Source organism: Mus musculus, chromosome 7 (assembly GCF_000001635.26).
Source record: "Mus musculus strain C57BL/6J chromosome 7, GRCm38.p6 C57BL/6J".
Taxonomy (NCBI): domain Eukaryota; kingdom Metazoa; phylum Chordata; class Mammalia; order Rodentia; family Muridae; genus Mus; species Mus musculus.
The window spans coordinates 114,549,234-114,564,326 of record NC_000073.6 but is presented as its reverse complement, the minus strand read 5'-3'; the positions used below and the strand labels follow the sequence as shown (position 1 = coordinate 114,564,326).

General features: G+C 38.4%; 1 protein-coding gene across 7 annotated transcripts; it reads left to right on the top strand.

Moving 5' to 3' along the window:
• Positions 1–1,278: 1,278 nt before the first annotated feature.
• Cyp2r1 (cytochrome P450, family 2, subfamily r, polypeptide 1) lies at positions 1,279–14,204 on the top strand. Of its 7 annotated transcripts, none has more exons than XM_006507839.3 (5): positions 1,322–1,594; positions 9,595–9,736; positions 11,451–11,606; positions 12,245–12,574; positions 13,880–14,166. In XM_006507839.3, the coding sequence occupies exons 1-5, from the start codon at positions 1,370–1,372 to the stop codon at positions 14,053–14,055; spliced, it is 1,029 nt and encodes a 342-aa protein (XP_006507902.1). In that variant the 5' UTR covers positions 1,322–1,369; the 3' UTR covers positions 14,056–14,166. The 7 variants fall into 7 exon arrangements, 5 of the variants coding, with proteins under 5 accessions (XP_006507904.1, XP_006507901.1, XP_006507902.1 ...); NR_110408.1 differs by having other exon boundaries at positions 1,355–1,594; positions 9,692–9,736; positions 11,517–11,606; positions 13,880–14,164; NR_110407.1 differs by having other exon boundaries at positions 1,355–1,594; positions 9,692–9,736; positions 13,880–14,164.
• The last annotated feature ends 889 nt before the right edge of the window (positions 14,205–15,093 follow it).

Sequence of the window (15,093 nt, the reverse complement as noted above, 5' to 3'; positions counted from 1 at the left end):
AAAGAAGAAATAATTCCTTAATCAACACAAATTGGAGAGTATTCCTGGAATTGAAATTAATCTGTTTTTAAAATAAACAATGGAAGGGACTCCCTCCTGAATGGAGTACCTGTATTGTACAGCAGCTGCAGCCAAACTAGATACTTCAAGCCTTAAAATGATGTGAGAGAAGAAGGCGGGGCTGATATCAAGTATGTAGCAGGCAATGAACGCTCCTGCTGCTTCACCGTTACTGTTTCCCAAGGGCAACCTCAATATCCATCCTGTGAAACTGAAGGTTTAGTTTAGTAATAACATCTCACCATTATTTTTCTAACCTACTAGGCGATTAATAATAAAGTTAAGGAATATTTCAAGATAAAATATCAAGCATTTTAACAGTAGGTGGGTTGTCTATGGATGGAGATCCTGAAAAACACTGTAGGAACTTTGTTATTCTTTTCCAGCCAAGTATCTTCGATGTATAAGACACATGCACTGTGCAGGCATTCAATAAATAGTAGCATGAATAAAACTTAAGGTAATGAGAACTGGTGAACTTTTGCCAGTGCTGAATCATAATCAGAGGGCAGGTTGTTGGGAGTCTCAAGTCCTGCCGGTCCTGTGTTGCAAGTAATTGCCCAATAGAAAACAGGAATGTGGGCTGAACTAACGACATAAAATCAGTGCCTCTGCCTCAGTAGGAGACAGAGAACCTGAATAGTCAGTGCTATCCCTGAAAAGAGAGGCCTCTGAGATTATAAATAAGAAACCAATGGGGGCTTGGGAGAACAAAGAAGGGTGAAAAGATAGGTGACTAGAACTAATCAGAATCCTCAAAGGGTCCACCGAGAAATGGCTCATAACAAACAGTGAAATTGCAGACAGAGTGAAGCAAAATACAATAAGGTTATTTCCTTTTCCTCTTGATATGTGGACTCGCTAATGGAAGTGCTGGTTATTACCAGACTCGGTTAAAGAATGCAGTTCTAATCTCTTCCCTATCCGTAGACTGAAAATAAACAGACCAGGCAACGTTAGACACTCTTTAAGGACAGACGTCCAGAGAACTAAGATGCACCGAGCCCAGAGAGCGAAGTTCACATGACCAACCTACTGACAACATTCCGGAAAAGGGCCCTAGGGCTCCGTGCCCGTTATGCGGTCCTCACCAAGAGCCAAGCCAAACCCAAAGGTTTACAAACGGACTCTGAGCAAAGCAGATCTGGAGCTGGCTAACCCAAAGGACCCTGAGCCCACACTGAATGAACCAATGGCCGTAGAGATAAGGCGGGCCGTCGAGGCGCCGGGCCAATGGGAGTGCGGCAGGGCTGGTGGGTGCGCCCCTGCCTCCTCGCTCCGGACTGGTTCGTAGCCCAGCCCGGGGCCGATGTTGGAGCTACCGGGAGCCCGGGCGTGCGCTGGGGCGCTCGCGGGCGCTCTCCTGCTGCTGCTCTTCGTGCTGGTGGTCCGCCAGCTGCTGAGGCAGAGGCGACCGGCGGGCTTCCCCCCGGGTCCTCCGCGGCTGCCATTTGTCGGCAACATCTGCTCCCTGGCCTTGTCGGCCGATCTTCCCCACGTCTACATGAGGAAGCAGAGCCGGGTGTATGGCGAGGTAGGCCTCAACGCGGACCTTCCTCTCGTCAGAAGGAACCACTCAAGCGAAGCCGGCTTCGAGGGCCGCGCCTCCTACAGGAAGCCGCCTCACCAATACCACGCCAGAGGCGCTTCGGCTTGAGTTTCCCGCCCACAGATCAGCATGTGCTTCTGCGCTTGCGCTGTGTGGCCTGTACTCTCTGGAGATGCCAGCCCGTAAGCTGCCACTGACAGAAACTTAACGGCCCCGTGGGCCCTGAGCTTGAGGGAAAAATCAAGATGCAGTGAGTTTCTAGGACAGTTAGTGGTCAGTATTGTAGGCTGCTGATTAAACCATGGTTTAAAAGATTTAACGCTAAAAATTAAAATTGCCCTTTAATTTTCTGAATCCTCAATTTTCCTCATCAGAGTAATTAGAATGATACCCAAAAGCAGTAAGAAGCTACCCAACTGTATTGCCTACTATATATGATTTTGGTTACTATGTGTGAAAAATATCTTCATTTAGTAGTGTTAGGGATTGACTGTAGGGTTTGGCAAGTTAAGTGTTTACCACTGAAACACACAGCCAATATAATAGAAATGTATTATGCCTCCAAATCTAAAATTATCTTTAAACCAGTTGATTTGAAATGGTTTCTCATTGAATAGGAAATTAAAAATTTTTACATAAATATTTGAACTGAAAGGAATTATTTACTATGAATATTCATATAGGACAAGTAATGTAAGTCTGTTCGTTAAGATAAAATTAAAATTAAGTGTTTGGAAGACTGTCATTAAGGAATAGGTTGATTGGATTCAATTGATTAGAATTTGGCGTAAATAATTTTGTTTCTGGTACACTGAGGAAACTGCATTGTTTACAGTGATGACCACTTACTGCACATCAGATAAGCCTGACCTGTGTTGATAGCTTCAAAGTTGCAAGGAGCAAAACTGAAAAGGATATATGTATTTCAGAGTAAACATTGTATTGCAAGGCTTAATAACCACCAAACATTAACTCTTTATAAACTACTGCTGCATTTGATCTTTATTCTAGCTATAAAACAACCCTGAAGATTTCCATTATCTTAGAGATATTTCCCAATTTTTGACAGTTTCAAAATTAGTATAAATTGTTAAAATACGAACCATTTTTTGTAGAGTAGAAGGAGACTGTTATTTCAGAAAGGTTATAGGAAGCAGTTCATAGAAGTTTTTTTTTTTTCTTTTTTTGACTTTTTTCTTTTTTTCCTTTTTTTTTATTATTATCATTCCATTAGTTTACATCTCAAATGATATCCCACTTTCCAGTTACCCCCTCCACCAACACCTCATCCCATGTTATCCCATTCCTGGTTACTTCACTGCCACCACCACCCCCTCCACATCTGTCCTCCCCACTCCTTTTTGCCTGTATGAGAGTGCTCTCCCACCCATCCACACTTTCCTGCCCCACTGCTCCAGCATCCCCCAACTCTGGGGCATCAAACTTCCCTGGGACCAAGGGCCTCCCTTCCTATTGCTGTCAGGCAAGGCCATCGTCTGCTACAAATGTATCTGAAGCCATGGATCCCTCCAGGTACACTCCTTAGTTGGAAGTCTAGACTCTGGGAGAACTGGGTGGTCAGGCCAGCCTATGTTGTTCTTCAAATGGGATTGCAATCCCCCTGAGCTCCTCCAGTCCTTCTGCCAGCTCCCCCACCAGGTTCCCTGAGTTCAGTCTGATAGTTGGCTCCAAGCATCCACATCTGTATTGGTCAGTTGCTGGCCAGACCGCCCCAGGAACTGCCACACTTAGTTTCTTTCCACAAGTGCCCCTTGAACACAGCAACAGTGTTGGGTTTGGTGTCTGCAGACTTGATGTACTCCCCAGGTGGGGCCATTCCCGGATTAGCCCTTCCTTCAGTCTCTGTTCTGTTTTTCTGTCCCTGTTCTTCCTTTGGACAGGAACATTTCTGGGTTAAAAAAAACTTTGAGATAGGTAGGTAGCCCCATCCCTCAAACAGGGGCTGTGCATATCTACTGGAGGTGGTCTCCACAGGTTCTATATCCCCCTTCTCTGCACTTTATGGCTAAAGTCGATCCTGCTGGGTCCTGGGAGCCTCCAGTGGCTGTCTCCAGTTTCTCATCCCCTCTGCTACCTATTTTTATTCAAATCCTGATCCTCTATACCTCTCTCATGTCTCCTCCAGATTCTGATACTGTCACCGTATTCTCTCCTCCTCCTTTCTCCCTCGCTTGCCCCCCTCTCCTTCCATCTCCCACAATCGTCCTGTTCCCCCCTCAATGCAGGACTGTAGCATCCACCCCCTGGTCTTCCTTCTTTGTAGGCTGCATATGGTCTGTAGGTTCTATCATAGGCATTGTGAGCTTTTGGCTTAGTATCCACTTATTAGTAAGTACATACTATGTGTGTTCTTTTGTGTGTGGGTTACCTCACTCAGGATGATATTTTCTAGTTCCATCCATTTGCCTGTGAATTTCATGAAGTCATTGTTTTTAATAGCTGAGTAGTACTCCATTGTGTAAATGTACCACATTGTCTCTGGAGTCAGCCTTCTTGAGTTCTTTGTATATTTTGGGTATTAGCCCTCTATTAGATGTAGGATTGGTAAAGATCTTTTCCAAAGCTGTGGGTTGCCATTTTGTCCTATTGACAGTGTCCCTTGCTTTACAGAAGCTTTTCAGTTTTATGAGGTCCCATTTGTCGATTGTTGCTCTTAAAGCATACGCCATTGGTATTCTGTTCGAAAGTTTTCCCCTGTGCTCAAGTGTTTGAGGCTCTTCCCCACTTTCTCTTCTATTTAGATTCCGTGTATCTGGTTTTATGTGGAGGTCCTTGATCCACTTGGACTTGAGCTTTGTGCAAGGAGATAGGTATGAATCAATTTGCATTCTTCTACATGAAGACCACAAGTTGAACCAGCAGCACCATTTGTTGAAAATGCTGCCTTTTTTCCACTAGATGGTTTTAGCTTCTTTGTCAAAGATCAAGTAACCATAGGTGTGTGGGTTCATTTCTGGGTCTCCAATTCTATTTCATTGATCTATTTGCCTGTTTCTGTACCAATACCATGTAGTTTGTATCACAATTGCTCTATAGTATAGCTTGAGGTAAGGGATGTTGATTCCTCTAGAAGTTTTTTTTTTTTTATTGTTGAGAATATCCTGGGTTTTTTGTTATTTCAAATGAATTTGAGAATTGCTCTTTCTAAGTCTGAAGAATTGAGTTGGAGATTACATTGATATGTAGATTGCTTTTGGTAAGATGGCCATTTTTACTATATTAATCCTGCCAATCCATGAGCATTGGCCATCTTTCCATCTTCTGAGGTCATCTTCAATTTCTTTTTTCAGAGACTTGAAGTTCTTGTCATACAGATCTTTCACTTAGCTTGGGATTGGGTCCAACACCTGGTCTTTGCTCCCGACTGGCACAGATGGGAACCAGAAGGTGCTGGGTCTCTGGTCGGGTGAGAAATTTGCTTCCCAGTAGGGTGGGTCTTGGAGCAGGGTTTAAGGTCCCACCTGTGAAGCTGGACTTGGCTGACTATCCAGGGGAAGTGGGGGAATCAAGCTGCAACTGGGGTGTGTGCTGTGTGGGATTGGATCCAGCTTGGGGCCTCTGCTCCTGGCCCGCACAGGTGGGAACCAGAAGGCACTCGGGTCTCTGGGCAGAGAATCTGCTTCCTCCCAGGAGTTATTTTTCTTTTATCTCCCTTTTAAATTTGAGATATATAGTCAAATAAAAAGTAAATAAATCTGAACTCTAAAATAACTTCTACTTTTGTGCACTCTGAGTTTAATTCTTTATAATTTTCTAAAGGAAAACAGCAGTGCCCACAATTCATATTCATTTTAAGCAATCTTATATAGAAATGTGCAGCAGCATAAATTGCCATTTCCTTGGAGAATCATTCTTGATTGTTTTAGCTTCTGCTATGATTAGATTCTTAATGTAGATTTTGAGCAGTATTCCATAGCTAGCAAAGTTGATATAAGTGGATTTGTCAGACTTTTTTCAGGCAATACACTTAAAGGCAATAAAGATAATTATTTTGCATTACAGCAAACAGAATTGGCAGTTTATTCATTTATCTTATGGCAAACTTTTATTGAGAACTTATTCAAGGCACTGAGTGGGGTTCTGTGGAGAATTTAAGAATGAAAAAAGGTCTTTTTAAAGCTATTTATAATTTAGAAGCCAGGCAGATGAAAATGTTTCAGGTTCAAACTAGTATCAAGTTAATGTCATGGAAGGTTATATATAAGCTGTGATGGCTCTGAGTAAAGGGAATAAAAATGAATATAAAATAAAAAATACTACATACAATAAGGTCTCTAAAGACTTGATACAGTTTGGATAGTATGATAATCAAGGAAGGCATTCCAGTTGAGAAAACATGACCAAAAGGTTAAAAACATAACAGTCACTTATCAGCAGTAACACTATGTACATTTATTTGTTTGTTATTAGTACTTAGCCAATGGTGTTGTAATCATATTCTTAAATATGTTTCTGCCAAAATTTGTTAATTCAGCACAATGCATCAATTGTTATCATATGCCATGAACTATCATGTGCGCTGGCAATATAGTAGTGAGCAAAATAGAGATCTCTGTCTCTAGGTAGCATACATTTTATTTGTGGAAAGACAGATAAAATAAGTTTAAGTAAATTATATATTAGAGTTTTATGGGGTACAACAAAAGCTAAACTCGATTAATGAAAATGGGCAGTACTAAAGTGCTGAATTTTAAGTTAGTAAATCAGAGCAGGCCTCATTGCAATGTTACCTTAAAAGGAGATGAAGGAGCAAGCTATAAGAACATCTTAGGGAAAAACACACCATGGGCATAGCAAACACAAAGGACATGAAGCGGCATTGTCATGTTGAACATTATCTATAAAGACAAGAGTAAAATTAGGCCAGTAAAGAGGTGGTTGTGATATCTATTATAAGAGTGAAAAGCAAATGGCCTGAACCAGAGTATAGAGGTTTTGAAAGCCAGCTTTGCATTACTGAAACAAAATATTTGAGATAGTAAACTTATAAAAAGGAAAGATTTATTGTGGATTCTATCTTGGATGTTTTAGTTCATTGATTAACCTCATTGATTTTGGAACTCTGGTGAAGCAGTGTATCATAGTGGGAGTGTGTGGCAAAGGAGACTGCTTACATCATGGCAGCAAAGAAGAAAAGAGCCAGAAGACAGGGTCATACCCTGTAAAGAGCATATCCAGGATGGGGGGAGGATATAGGAAACTTTCGGGATAGCATTTGAAATGAAAATAAAGAAAATATCAAAAAGAGAGAGAGAGCGAGAGAGAGCACATATCCATAGCTTAAACGTTCCACTAGGTCCCTCAGCTTTTTCCCTGTAGCCAAACTCTATAATATATAAGCCTTGGAGGGACATTTAAGATCTGAAGTGATAAGAAATTTGTCAAATTCTTTTACAGTTTCAAAGTAGAAACAGTATACATGCTGATCAGCTGAATGTTCTCTTGTGATCAAGCACCTCATAGAAGCAACTTAAGAGAGAAAGGATTCTTTTGGGCTTATGGTGCAGAAGATAGAGTTTATCATGGCAGCTAGTGGGGTCAGAAGTTTACAGTGGCTCCTCACTGTATACCAACTAGGAAGCATAGACAACTTGGCTGGAACCAGGGCAAGGAGATGACCCTCATAGCCACATTCCAGGAACACACACTACCTCCAATTAGCACTCACTTCCTAAAGGTTCTATTATCTCACAAAACAGTGCTGGCAGATGAGGACAAAGTGTTCAACCACAAGTCTGTGGGGGGAACATTTCACATTGAAGCAGGACCTGAACACCTTGGAGGAAAAATAGTGTGCTTGTTAACATAGTAAAAATTTCTCCCCAGAGCTAGTTTGGATGGAGAAGTTATGCAGAGACCACTCAGCAACTTTAGAAGGCACATTGTTTGATGTATTTCTGTTTACATCTCTGCTATGGTTATCTCATAATAAACACTTAAAAACTGTTCAATAAATCAGAGATTGAATACACCTAATATTGGACCCTTCCATAGATAAAAAGAGTTTAACAGTAAGTTTTCACAGTTTTATTGATGATACTTTACTAAAAATTCTGTGTATAATATACAATTAGATTGAGTAAAATTTCCCCAAATTCTACTCTCTTAAGAAATGACTATCTCAATTTCTTGAGTAAAGATTATTTAATACCTTTCTATAGTGATGAGTTAATTTTTTTAATAATCTCTAGTAACCACAATGTGAAGATTTTCTTTGAAATATATCCTCCCTCTGTTGTGCCTTCATACTAATATAATTTTCTTTATTATTATTTTTATTGGCTATTTTATTAGCTAAGACTTCCTGTTTTATTATGAAGCAAAATGTACCGTAATTAATGTGCATTAGTTGTTTGAACAAAGATAAGGCTCATCCCGTATTTTATCTGTAAGAAGCTCAATTCCTAAGAGGTTAGTGATAAGGATTTGGGGGGGGGGGGCTTCATAGGTTATTAGGCCTTTACAGGAGCTTAGCTAAAATACAGTTCAAGAGGAGTGACTTTGTAAGTGAACCTGAGGTGACCATATGGTGTCTTGCCTAGTTTTATTGTTAACTTGACTCAACCTAGAGACACCTGGGAAAAGGGAATCCCAATTGAAGAATTGTCTCAATCAGTTTATTCCAGATTATCAAAAGAGATCGTCTTGATTGAGGATTGATGTGGGAGGGCTCGGTACACTGTGGCTAGGGCACAGTCCCTAGTGTGCTGCTTGATTTAAGGTCAGCTTGACACAATCATTTTAGAAGAGGGAACCTCAATTGAGAAAAAGTCCCTGCCAGATTGGCCTGTGGGCAAGCCTGTGGTACATTTTCTTGACTGATTATTGATGTTAGAGGACTGTGGGCAGTGCCAACCCGGGGTTGGTGGTCCTGGGTGCTATAAGTATGTAGGTAGAACAAGCCAAGAAAACCAAACCAGTAAGCAACAGTCCCCCATAACCTCTGCATCAGTTCCTGCCTGTAAGATCCTTCTCTGGTGGCATTCCTGCTCTGATTTTCTTTAATAATGTATTAAGGTATGGAAGTGAAACATGAAATAAACTCTTTTCTCTCCAAGTTGCTTTTAGTTATGGTGTTTTATCACAGCAATAGAAACCCATCCAAGAAATCTGGAATGTGTGTGTGTGTCCTAACAAAGCAAGAGATAGAGCCAGAGATTGAGCCAATAAGCAGAATTCCTTCATGGTTACTATTTCCAGATTTCTGCCCTGACTTCCATTTTGATTGACTGTGATCTGGAAGTATAAGTGAAATAAACGATTTTCTCCCCTAAGTTGTTTTTGGTCATGATGTTTATCATAGCAAAAAACCATCAAACTTGAACATGTGACAAACAACTCCAGTAAGGTATAGCATGCATTGTTCTACTTTATTTTTCCCTTGGCTAAATGATATCTACCTATGTATACATGTTGAATTCATACCTCTAAAGTTAGACTCCCTTAGAACTTGGTATTTAGAAAGGCGAATACAATTGATATATGTATGCTTAAACTTCAAAGCTGTCTTTTGGATTTCTGAATCCTCTCCCCTCACTTCAAGCTGGTATAATAATAGATAGATGGTGTTAGTCATTCATTTGTCTTGGAAGTAAAATGAGATTTCTACATAATGAATATTTTGAAATGGGACGAATCCTAATAGAGTATCTAAATCAAATATATTTTCTGTGGCAATACTCAGGTCCAAAAAGTTTATTTTGTCTATCACATTAAAGCTATTTAATGGCAAACCTTAAAGTAGAATACAGACCTCCTATGCCCAGTACTCTTTTCAACATACTTTATATGATGATTCAAGGCATGGAGTATTATAATTAATCGTGCTGTCTAAACATTGTCAAGTAATAAATCCTTATGTTTTTAGAGAAGTAGCAAATATTAAAAGGGATAGGGTCACATGTGGATTCTATCATGGTTTCTCTGTACATTTTGCTATTTGAATGTTGTTTTTCTTCTCAAAGATTTTCAGTTTAGATCTTGGAGGCATATCAACTGTCGTTCTAAATGGCTATGATGTAGTAAAGGAATGCCTTGTTCATCAAAGTGAAATTTTTGCAGATAGACCATGCCTTCCTTTGTTCATGAAGATGACAAAAATGGGAGGTATGTTTATTTTCCACTATTCAGTGAGACTATTTTAGGTCACATTCCTTATTTTAAATCATCTTAGTATAGACAGATGATTATTTTGTACTTTGTGAAACCTGGATTTAAGGAGCCATCAGACTGCATTCAATAATGTTTTAGACCACTGCATGCTAGTTTTATTGCTATTCAGTTCTAAGAAACGTAAGTAATTTTTCAAGAATTAGTGCTTGATATGTACTCAAACAGTTCAGGGGTGCACATACACACACACATACACACACCATGAGTCAGAAGTTTTCCTTTTGATAACAATCTTGAGGACTTAATGACTGACTAGCATGTCCAGTCTTACAGAAACTAAACAGACTTTCTTAGCTACTCATCACTATGCTGTATAAATGGTAAGCTGTAGAATTTATACAAAGGATGGGCATTTTATAGGGTTTAATAATGATCAGATTTTTATGACTACATATTCAACAAGGGAGAAATGCTTAAAGTTGACAAAATCAAGGAGAAAGCAGCAGCAGTAAAGTATTTCAAAGTAGAATATTGATACCAGGAAGAACTGGAGTCTGATTTTTTTTTTAAACTAATGGTGTTCTGAATTCTTTAATGGACCTCCACATTTACTTTCAAAGAAGAACTTAGTATCTTGTTTAAATAATCTAAACAGCAAGTAATAATAACATTAGCAAAATTTGAATTCATGATTTTTTTTTTAATTACATGAACATTTCTACTACTTTGACAAGGCTACTCTTACCTTTGGCATTGTTAGGTATCATATGCCTTTAACAGAAAGAAACTTGAACTGTAAAAATCTAGTTTCTTTCAGACAGTAACTTCTGGTTTGGGAACATATGCTTAGTCCAAAATTAAATTTTACCATAGGACATAAAACCATTTGTCTTTTATAACTTATGTCTATGAGAAAAGTTGAGTGATAGATTTATGAAAGCCATAGTTCATCTGTGTTCAATTACATAAGACTAGACAGTTTATTGTGGTAAAAGAATGAGAATTATAGGTCTTTTCTGCCAGTCCTTTCTTGAGGAATAGAGACCCGCTTTATCTAATGTTCTGTGGCTTTTGAGTATCACCAACTAGGACCCAATCATGTACTTAGATAATTGGGGGGTAAAATCACTGACTACCCATCTTTGAATTTCTCCTTTCTGTTTTTTATTCCACAACATCTTAAGTACAGAGAAGTATGGATTACACAATATTTTTAATACGTTTCTTTTAGGCTTACTCAATTCCAGATATGGTAGAGGATGGATTGATCACAGAAGGTTGGCTGTTAACAGCTTTCATTATTTTGGAAGTGGCCAAAAATCTTTTGAATCTAAAATTTTAGAAGAAACTTGGTCTTTAATTGATGCTATTGAAACATACAAAGGTGGACCTTTTGACCTCAAGCAACTGATAACAAATGCTGTTTCAAACATAACTAACCTTATCCTTTTTGGAGAACGATTCACTTATGAAGACACTGATTTTCAGCACATGATTGAATTATTTAGTGAGAATGTGGAACTAGCTGCCAGTGCTCCAGTCTTCCTTTATAATGCATTTCCATGGATTGGCATCTTACCTTTTGGGAAACATCAAAGACTATTTAGAAATGCAGATGTGGTCTATGATTTCCTCTCCAGACTTATTGAAAAAGCTGCAGTCAATAGAAAGCCTCATTTACCTCACCATTTTGTTGATGCCTATTTAGATGAGATGGATCAAGGTCAAAATGATCCTTTATCTACATTTTCCAAAGAGAATCTAATTTTTTCAGTGGGTGAACTCATCATTGCTGGAACTGAAACTACAACCAATGTGCTCCGCTGGGCAATTCTTTTCATGGCCCTTTATCCTAATATTCAAGGTAAGGATACCCTTGGCCTTCTGGTGTCTTCTTAAATATAGGGCTCATGTGTACTCTAGAGTCTTTGGCCATGTATAAAGCAGTTTTAGGAACTCCAACTGTGCTAATCATGAAGGAAAATATTTCAGAACTAGAGTTTTTAAATCTAATATTTTAATGCAGATTTAAGGAAAAGGAAGGAAGAAATAAAGGAAATAAAAATCATCTGAAGGGTATTATCTTTATTAGAATGACAGTATCTTTTAAAAAACTTAAAAATGGATCTTAATATTCATATTTTATAAAAATAACAGGCTGAGTATGTGGAAGCTGCAAAGCTGAGATATAGACACTGTTTTTTCTTATTTAGGTCTAATGTTTCATTATTTTACTTGCTGATAATAACACTACTCTGATTCTAGGCTGATCATACATTTATTCATAATTCTTTTTTGACCTTACCAGAGTGTTGGTTATTACTAAGATATGGGGGGTTTATAATTAATTCATGTAAGTACCAGATGATGAAAAATTCAAATCTAGATAAACCCATATTCTGTTGATTTATTGGGGTTTATCATTTGTTTTACCCCAAAGAGAAATAAGTTTACATATAATTTAACTAATTACATGATAAATTTAACATGTTTCTCTGACAGGACAAGTTCATAAAGAGATTGATTTAATTGTGGGCCACAACAGGAGACCTTCTTGGGAATACAAATGCAAAATGCCTTATACTGAAGCAGTTTTACATGAAGTTTTAAGATTCTGTAATATAGTTCCACTGGGAATTTTCCATGCAACTTCGGAAGATGCAGTTGTACGTGGCTATTCCATTCCTAAAGGCACAACAGTCATTACAAATCTTTATTCTGTTCACTTTGATGAAAAGTACTGGAAAGATCCAGACATGTTCTATCCTGAGCGATTTCTGGACAGCAATGGATATTTTACTAAAAAGGAAGCTTTGATTCCTTTTTCTCTAGGTAAGAAAAAATTCACAAGTATATGATTTTAAAGTATAACAATGATATATTATTAATAGCATCTCAATTTGAAGCAACCTGTTCTAGAGTAGACAATTCTGAGTACATAGCATTAATTTTTTCCTTTAGTATTTTTTCTTTTTATTGAAAGTAGTTTTTTCTCACATAACAAAACTTGATCGCAATTTCCCTCTCCTCTTCCCTGTTCCTCTCCATCTCCCCTCCTATCGAATTCAGTCCCTTTGTGTCTCTCATTAGAAAACAAACAGGCTTCTATGGGGTAATAATAAAATATAGCAAAGTAAAATATAAAACAAAACCTGTCACATCATAGTTGAGTAAACAATAGCAGAGTTAGAAAGGAGCCCAGAGAAGGCACAAGAATCATATACCCAGGAATCCCATAAAAACACTTAACTGGAAGCCATGAGATATGTGTGTGCGTGTATGTGTATGTGCACATGCAGAGGACTTAATGCAGACCCATGCAGGCCTTGTGCATGCTCAGTCTTTGTGTTCATATGAGTTTTGATCATATTTGTTTAGAGTGCATTCTTTCCTTGGTGTCCTCCATCCCTACTCATATATAACATTAATTCTTACAGGAGAGAATGGTTTCATTAAAGTGATGAACAGCTGTTTCTATTCAAAACATATCTCAGTTAATTAAAGCTAAAGTTGTTGAGAAGGTGCAACTGGCTGGTTCCTTCCAAAACTTCTTAGCTTGTGAATTTAGAGGTTTTTGCCAAACTTGTAGAGAGAAAATTCAGGAACAAGTATGAGAAACTGAAATGCATAGAAAGGAAAGGAAAAACAAGACAAACTTAAGTAAAGCTAGAGTCTAGCTCTCTTGCCTTCTAGTTTATTATGTCATCTCCAACTAGAAAATACTACTTCTGCTATGAAAGAGAACATGAATCACAGAACTTGGAAGATGGACTACATCTTTATCACTGAGTAAAGTATCCAGTAGGTCAGTTGAAATGGGCTTCCCTTGGATCAATAAAAACAAAATGTCATACCTCAAAGACCTTCTATAGTCTGCCATATGCTCTATTGCATTATGCAGAGAATTCAGAGATGGAATCAAAAAATTTAAAGCCCATGATCTGATAAAAGGAAATAAAGGAATATGTTTCTTCAATGAAGTGATAGTTTCTAATCTTTGAGATTTGAGAAACTCCTCTCATAATACAGTATCTTCTAGCATACTTTAATTTCTCAGTTTCCTGAATGCCACCTGAATATTAGATATTATTAAATGATTTAGTAAATGATTTTTAAACATTTGCTTTTTCTGTTCAGGGAGAAGACATTGTCTTGGAGAACAGCTGGCTCGAATGGAAATGTTCTTGTTTTTTACATCATTACTTCAGCAATTTCATTTGCATTTTCCACATGAACTAGTTCCAAATCTGAAGCCCAGGTTGGGCATGACATTACAACCCCAGCCCTACCTCATCTGTGCAGAAAGACGCTGAAAGTGCAAAATGTATTGGGGAATAACCTTGTTGAATCACAATAATGGTGTTTGGGCCAAAGCCACATTTTTATAAAGCCAAGTAAACACAAATACACTGTTTAAAATAGTACTAGAGCAATAACAAGCATTAATTATGTTATTTTTTTTAATTTCCATGAATTCTTATTGTAGATTGAAGAGCACAAAGGTACAGGTGTTATGAAGACACTTAGAAGGGCCATGGATGCTCTAAACAAAGCTCTTGCTAGGATAAGGTTCTTCTCATCTGTCTCCATCCTAAGGAACTTTACTCCCTAACTAACACCCTTAATGGTGAGGTGTATTCCCCCACACATACACATAATTAAAAATAATAGAAATAGTCTTTTTTAAAAGTAGGAAGAACATGTATTTAACTTTAAATTGTATTATCTGGTAAAAATTTCCTAGTTCTGTGGTTCAAATTAGGAGTTTTTGGAATCTGATGTATTAAGATATTTCTAGTTCCAAGGGAAAGAAAATCCTGGGCAAACATACCAACAAATGGAAATTTAGAGGTAATATGAAAGGATTAAGGTTAGGATAGCATAGATGATTCATGATTTAATTATTTATTTACATCCTGATCAAAACTTCTCTCTCCTCTCTTCCAGTCTCTTCCTCTAACCTCACCTTTTCCCCATCACTCAACTTGCCCTTCTTCTCAAGAAAGGGAAGGCCTAGGAGTCAGACCAAGCCCCTGCTCCCACTTTAGGAGTCCCAAATGAAGAGCCAGCTACACAACTGTTACATATGTACAGACAGTATAGGTCCATCCCATGCAGGCTCTCTCTTAGACAGTTCAGTCTGTGAGCAGCTATGGTCCCAGGTTAGTTGATTCTGCAGGTTTTCTTGTGGTTTCCTCCCCCCTCAACCCCCCCCCCCCCCTTTAATCCTTCCTCCAGCTCTTCTGCGGGATTCCCCAAGCTCCACTTAATATTTTCCTGTGAGTGTCTTCATCAGTTTCTATCAGTTTCTGGGTGAAGCTTCTCTGATGACAGTTATGCTAGGCTCCTGT

Coding starts and splice junctions, on each gene's coding strand:
- Cyp2r1 (NM_177382.4), top strand. CDS start 1,370: ATGTTGGAGCTACCGGGAGCCCGGGCGTGCGCTGGGGCGCTCGCGGGC. Junction 9,737..10,973: donor GAAGATGACAAAAATGGGAG/GTATGTTTATTT, acceptor CGTTTCTTTTAG/GCTTACTCAATTCCAGATAT. Junction 12,575..13,879: donor TTTGATTCCTTTTTCTCTAG/GTAAGAAAAAAT, acceptor TTTTCTGTTCAG/GGAGAAGACATTGTCTTGGA.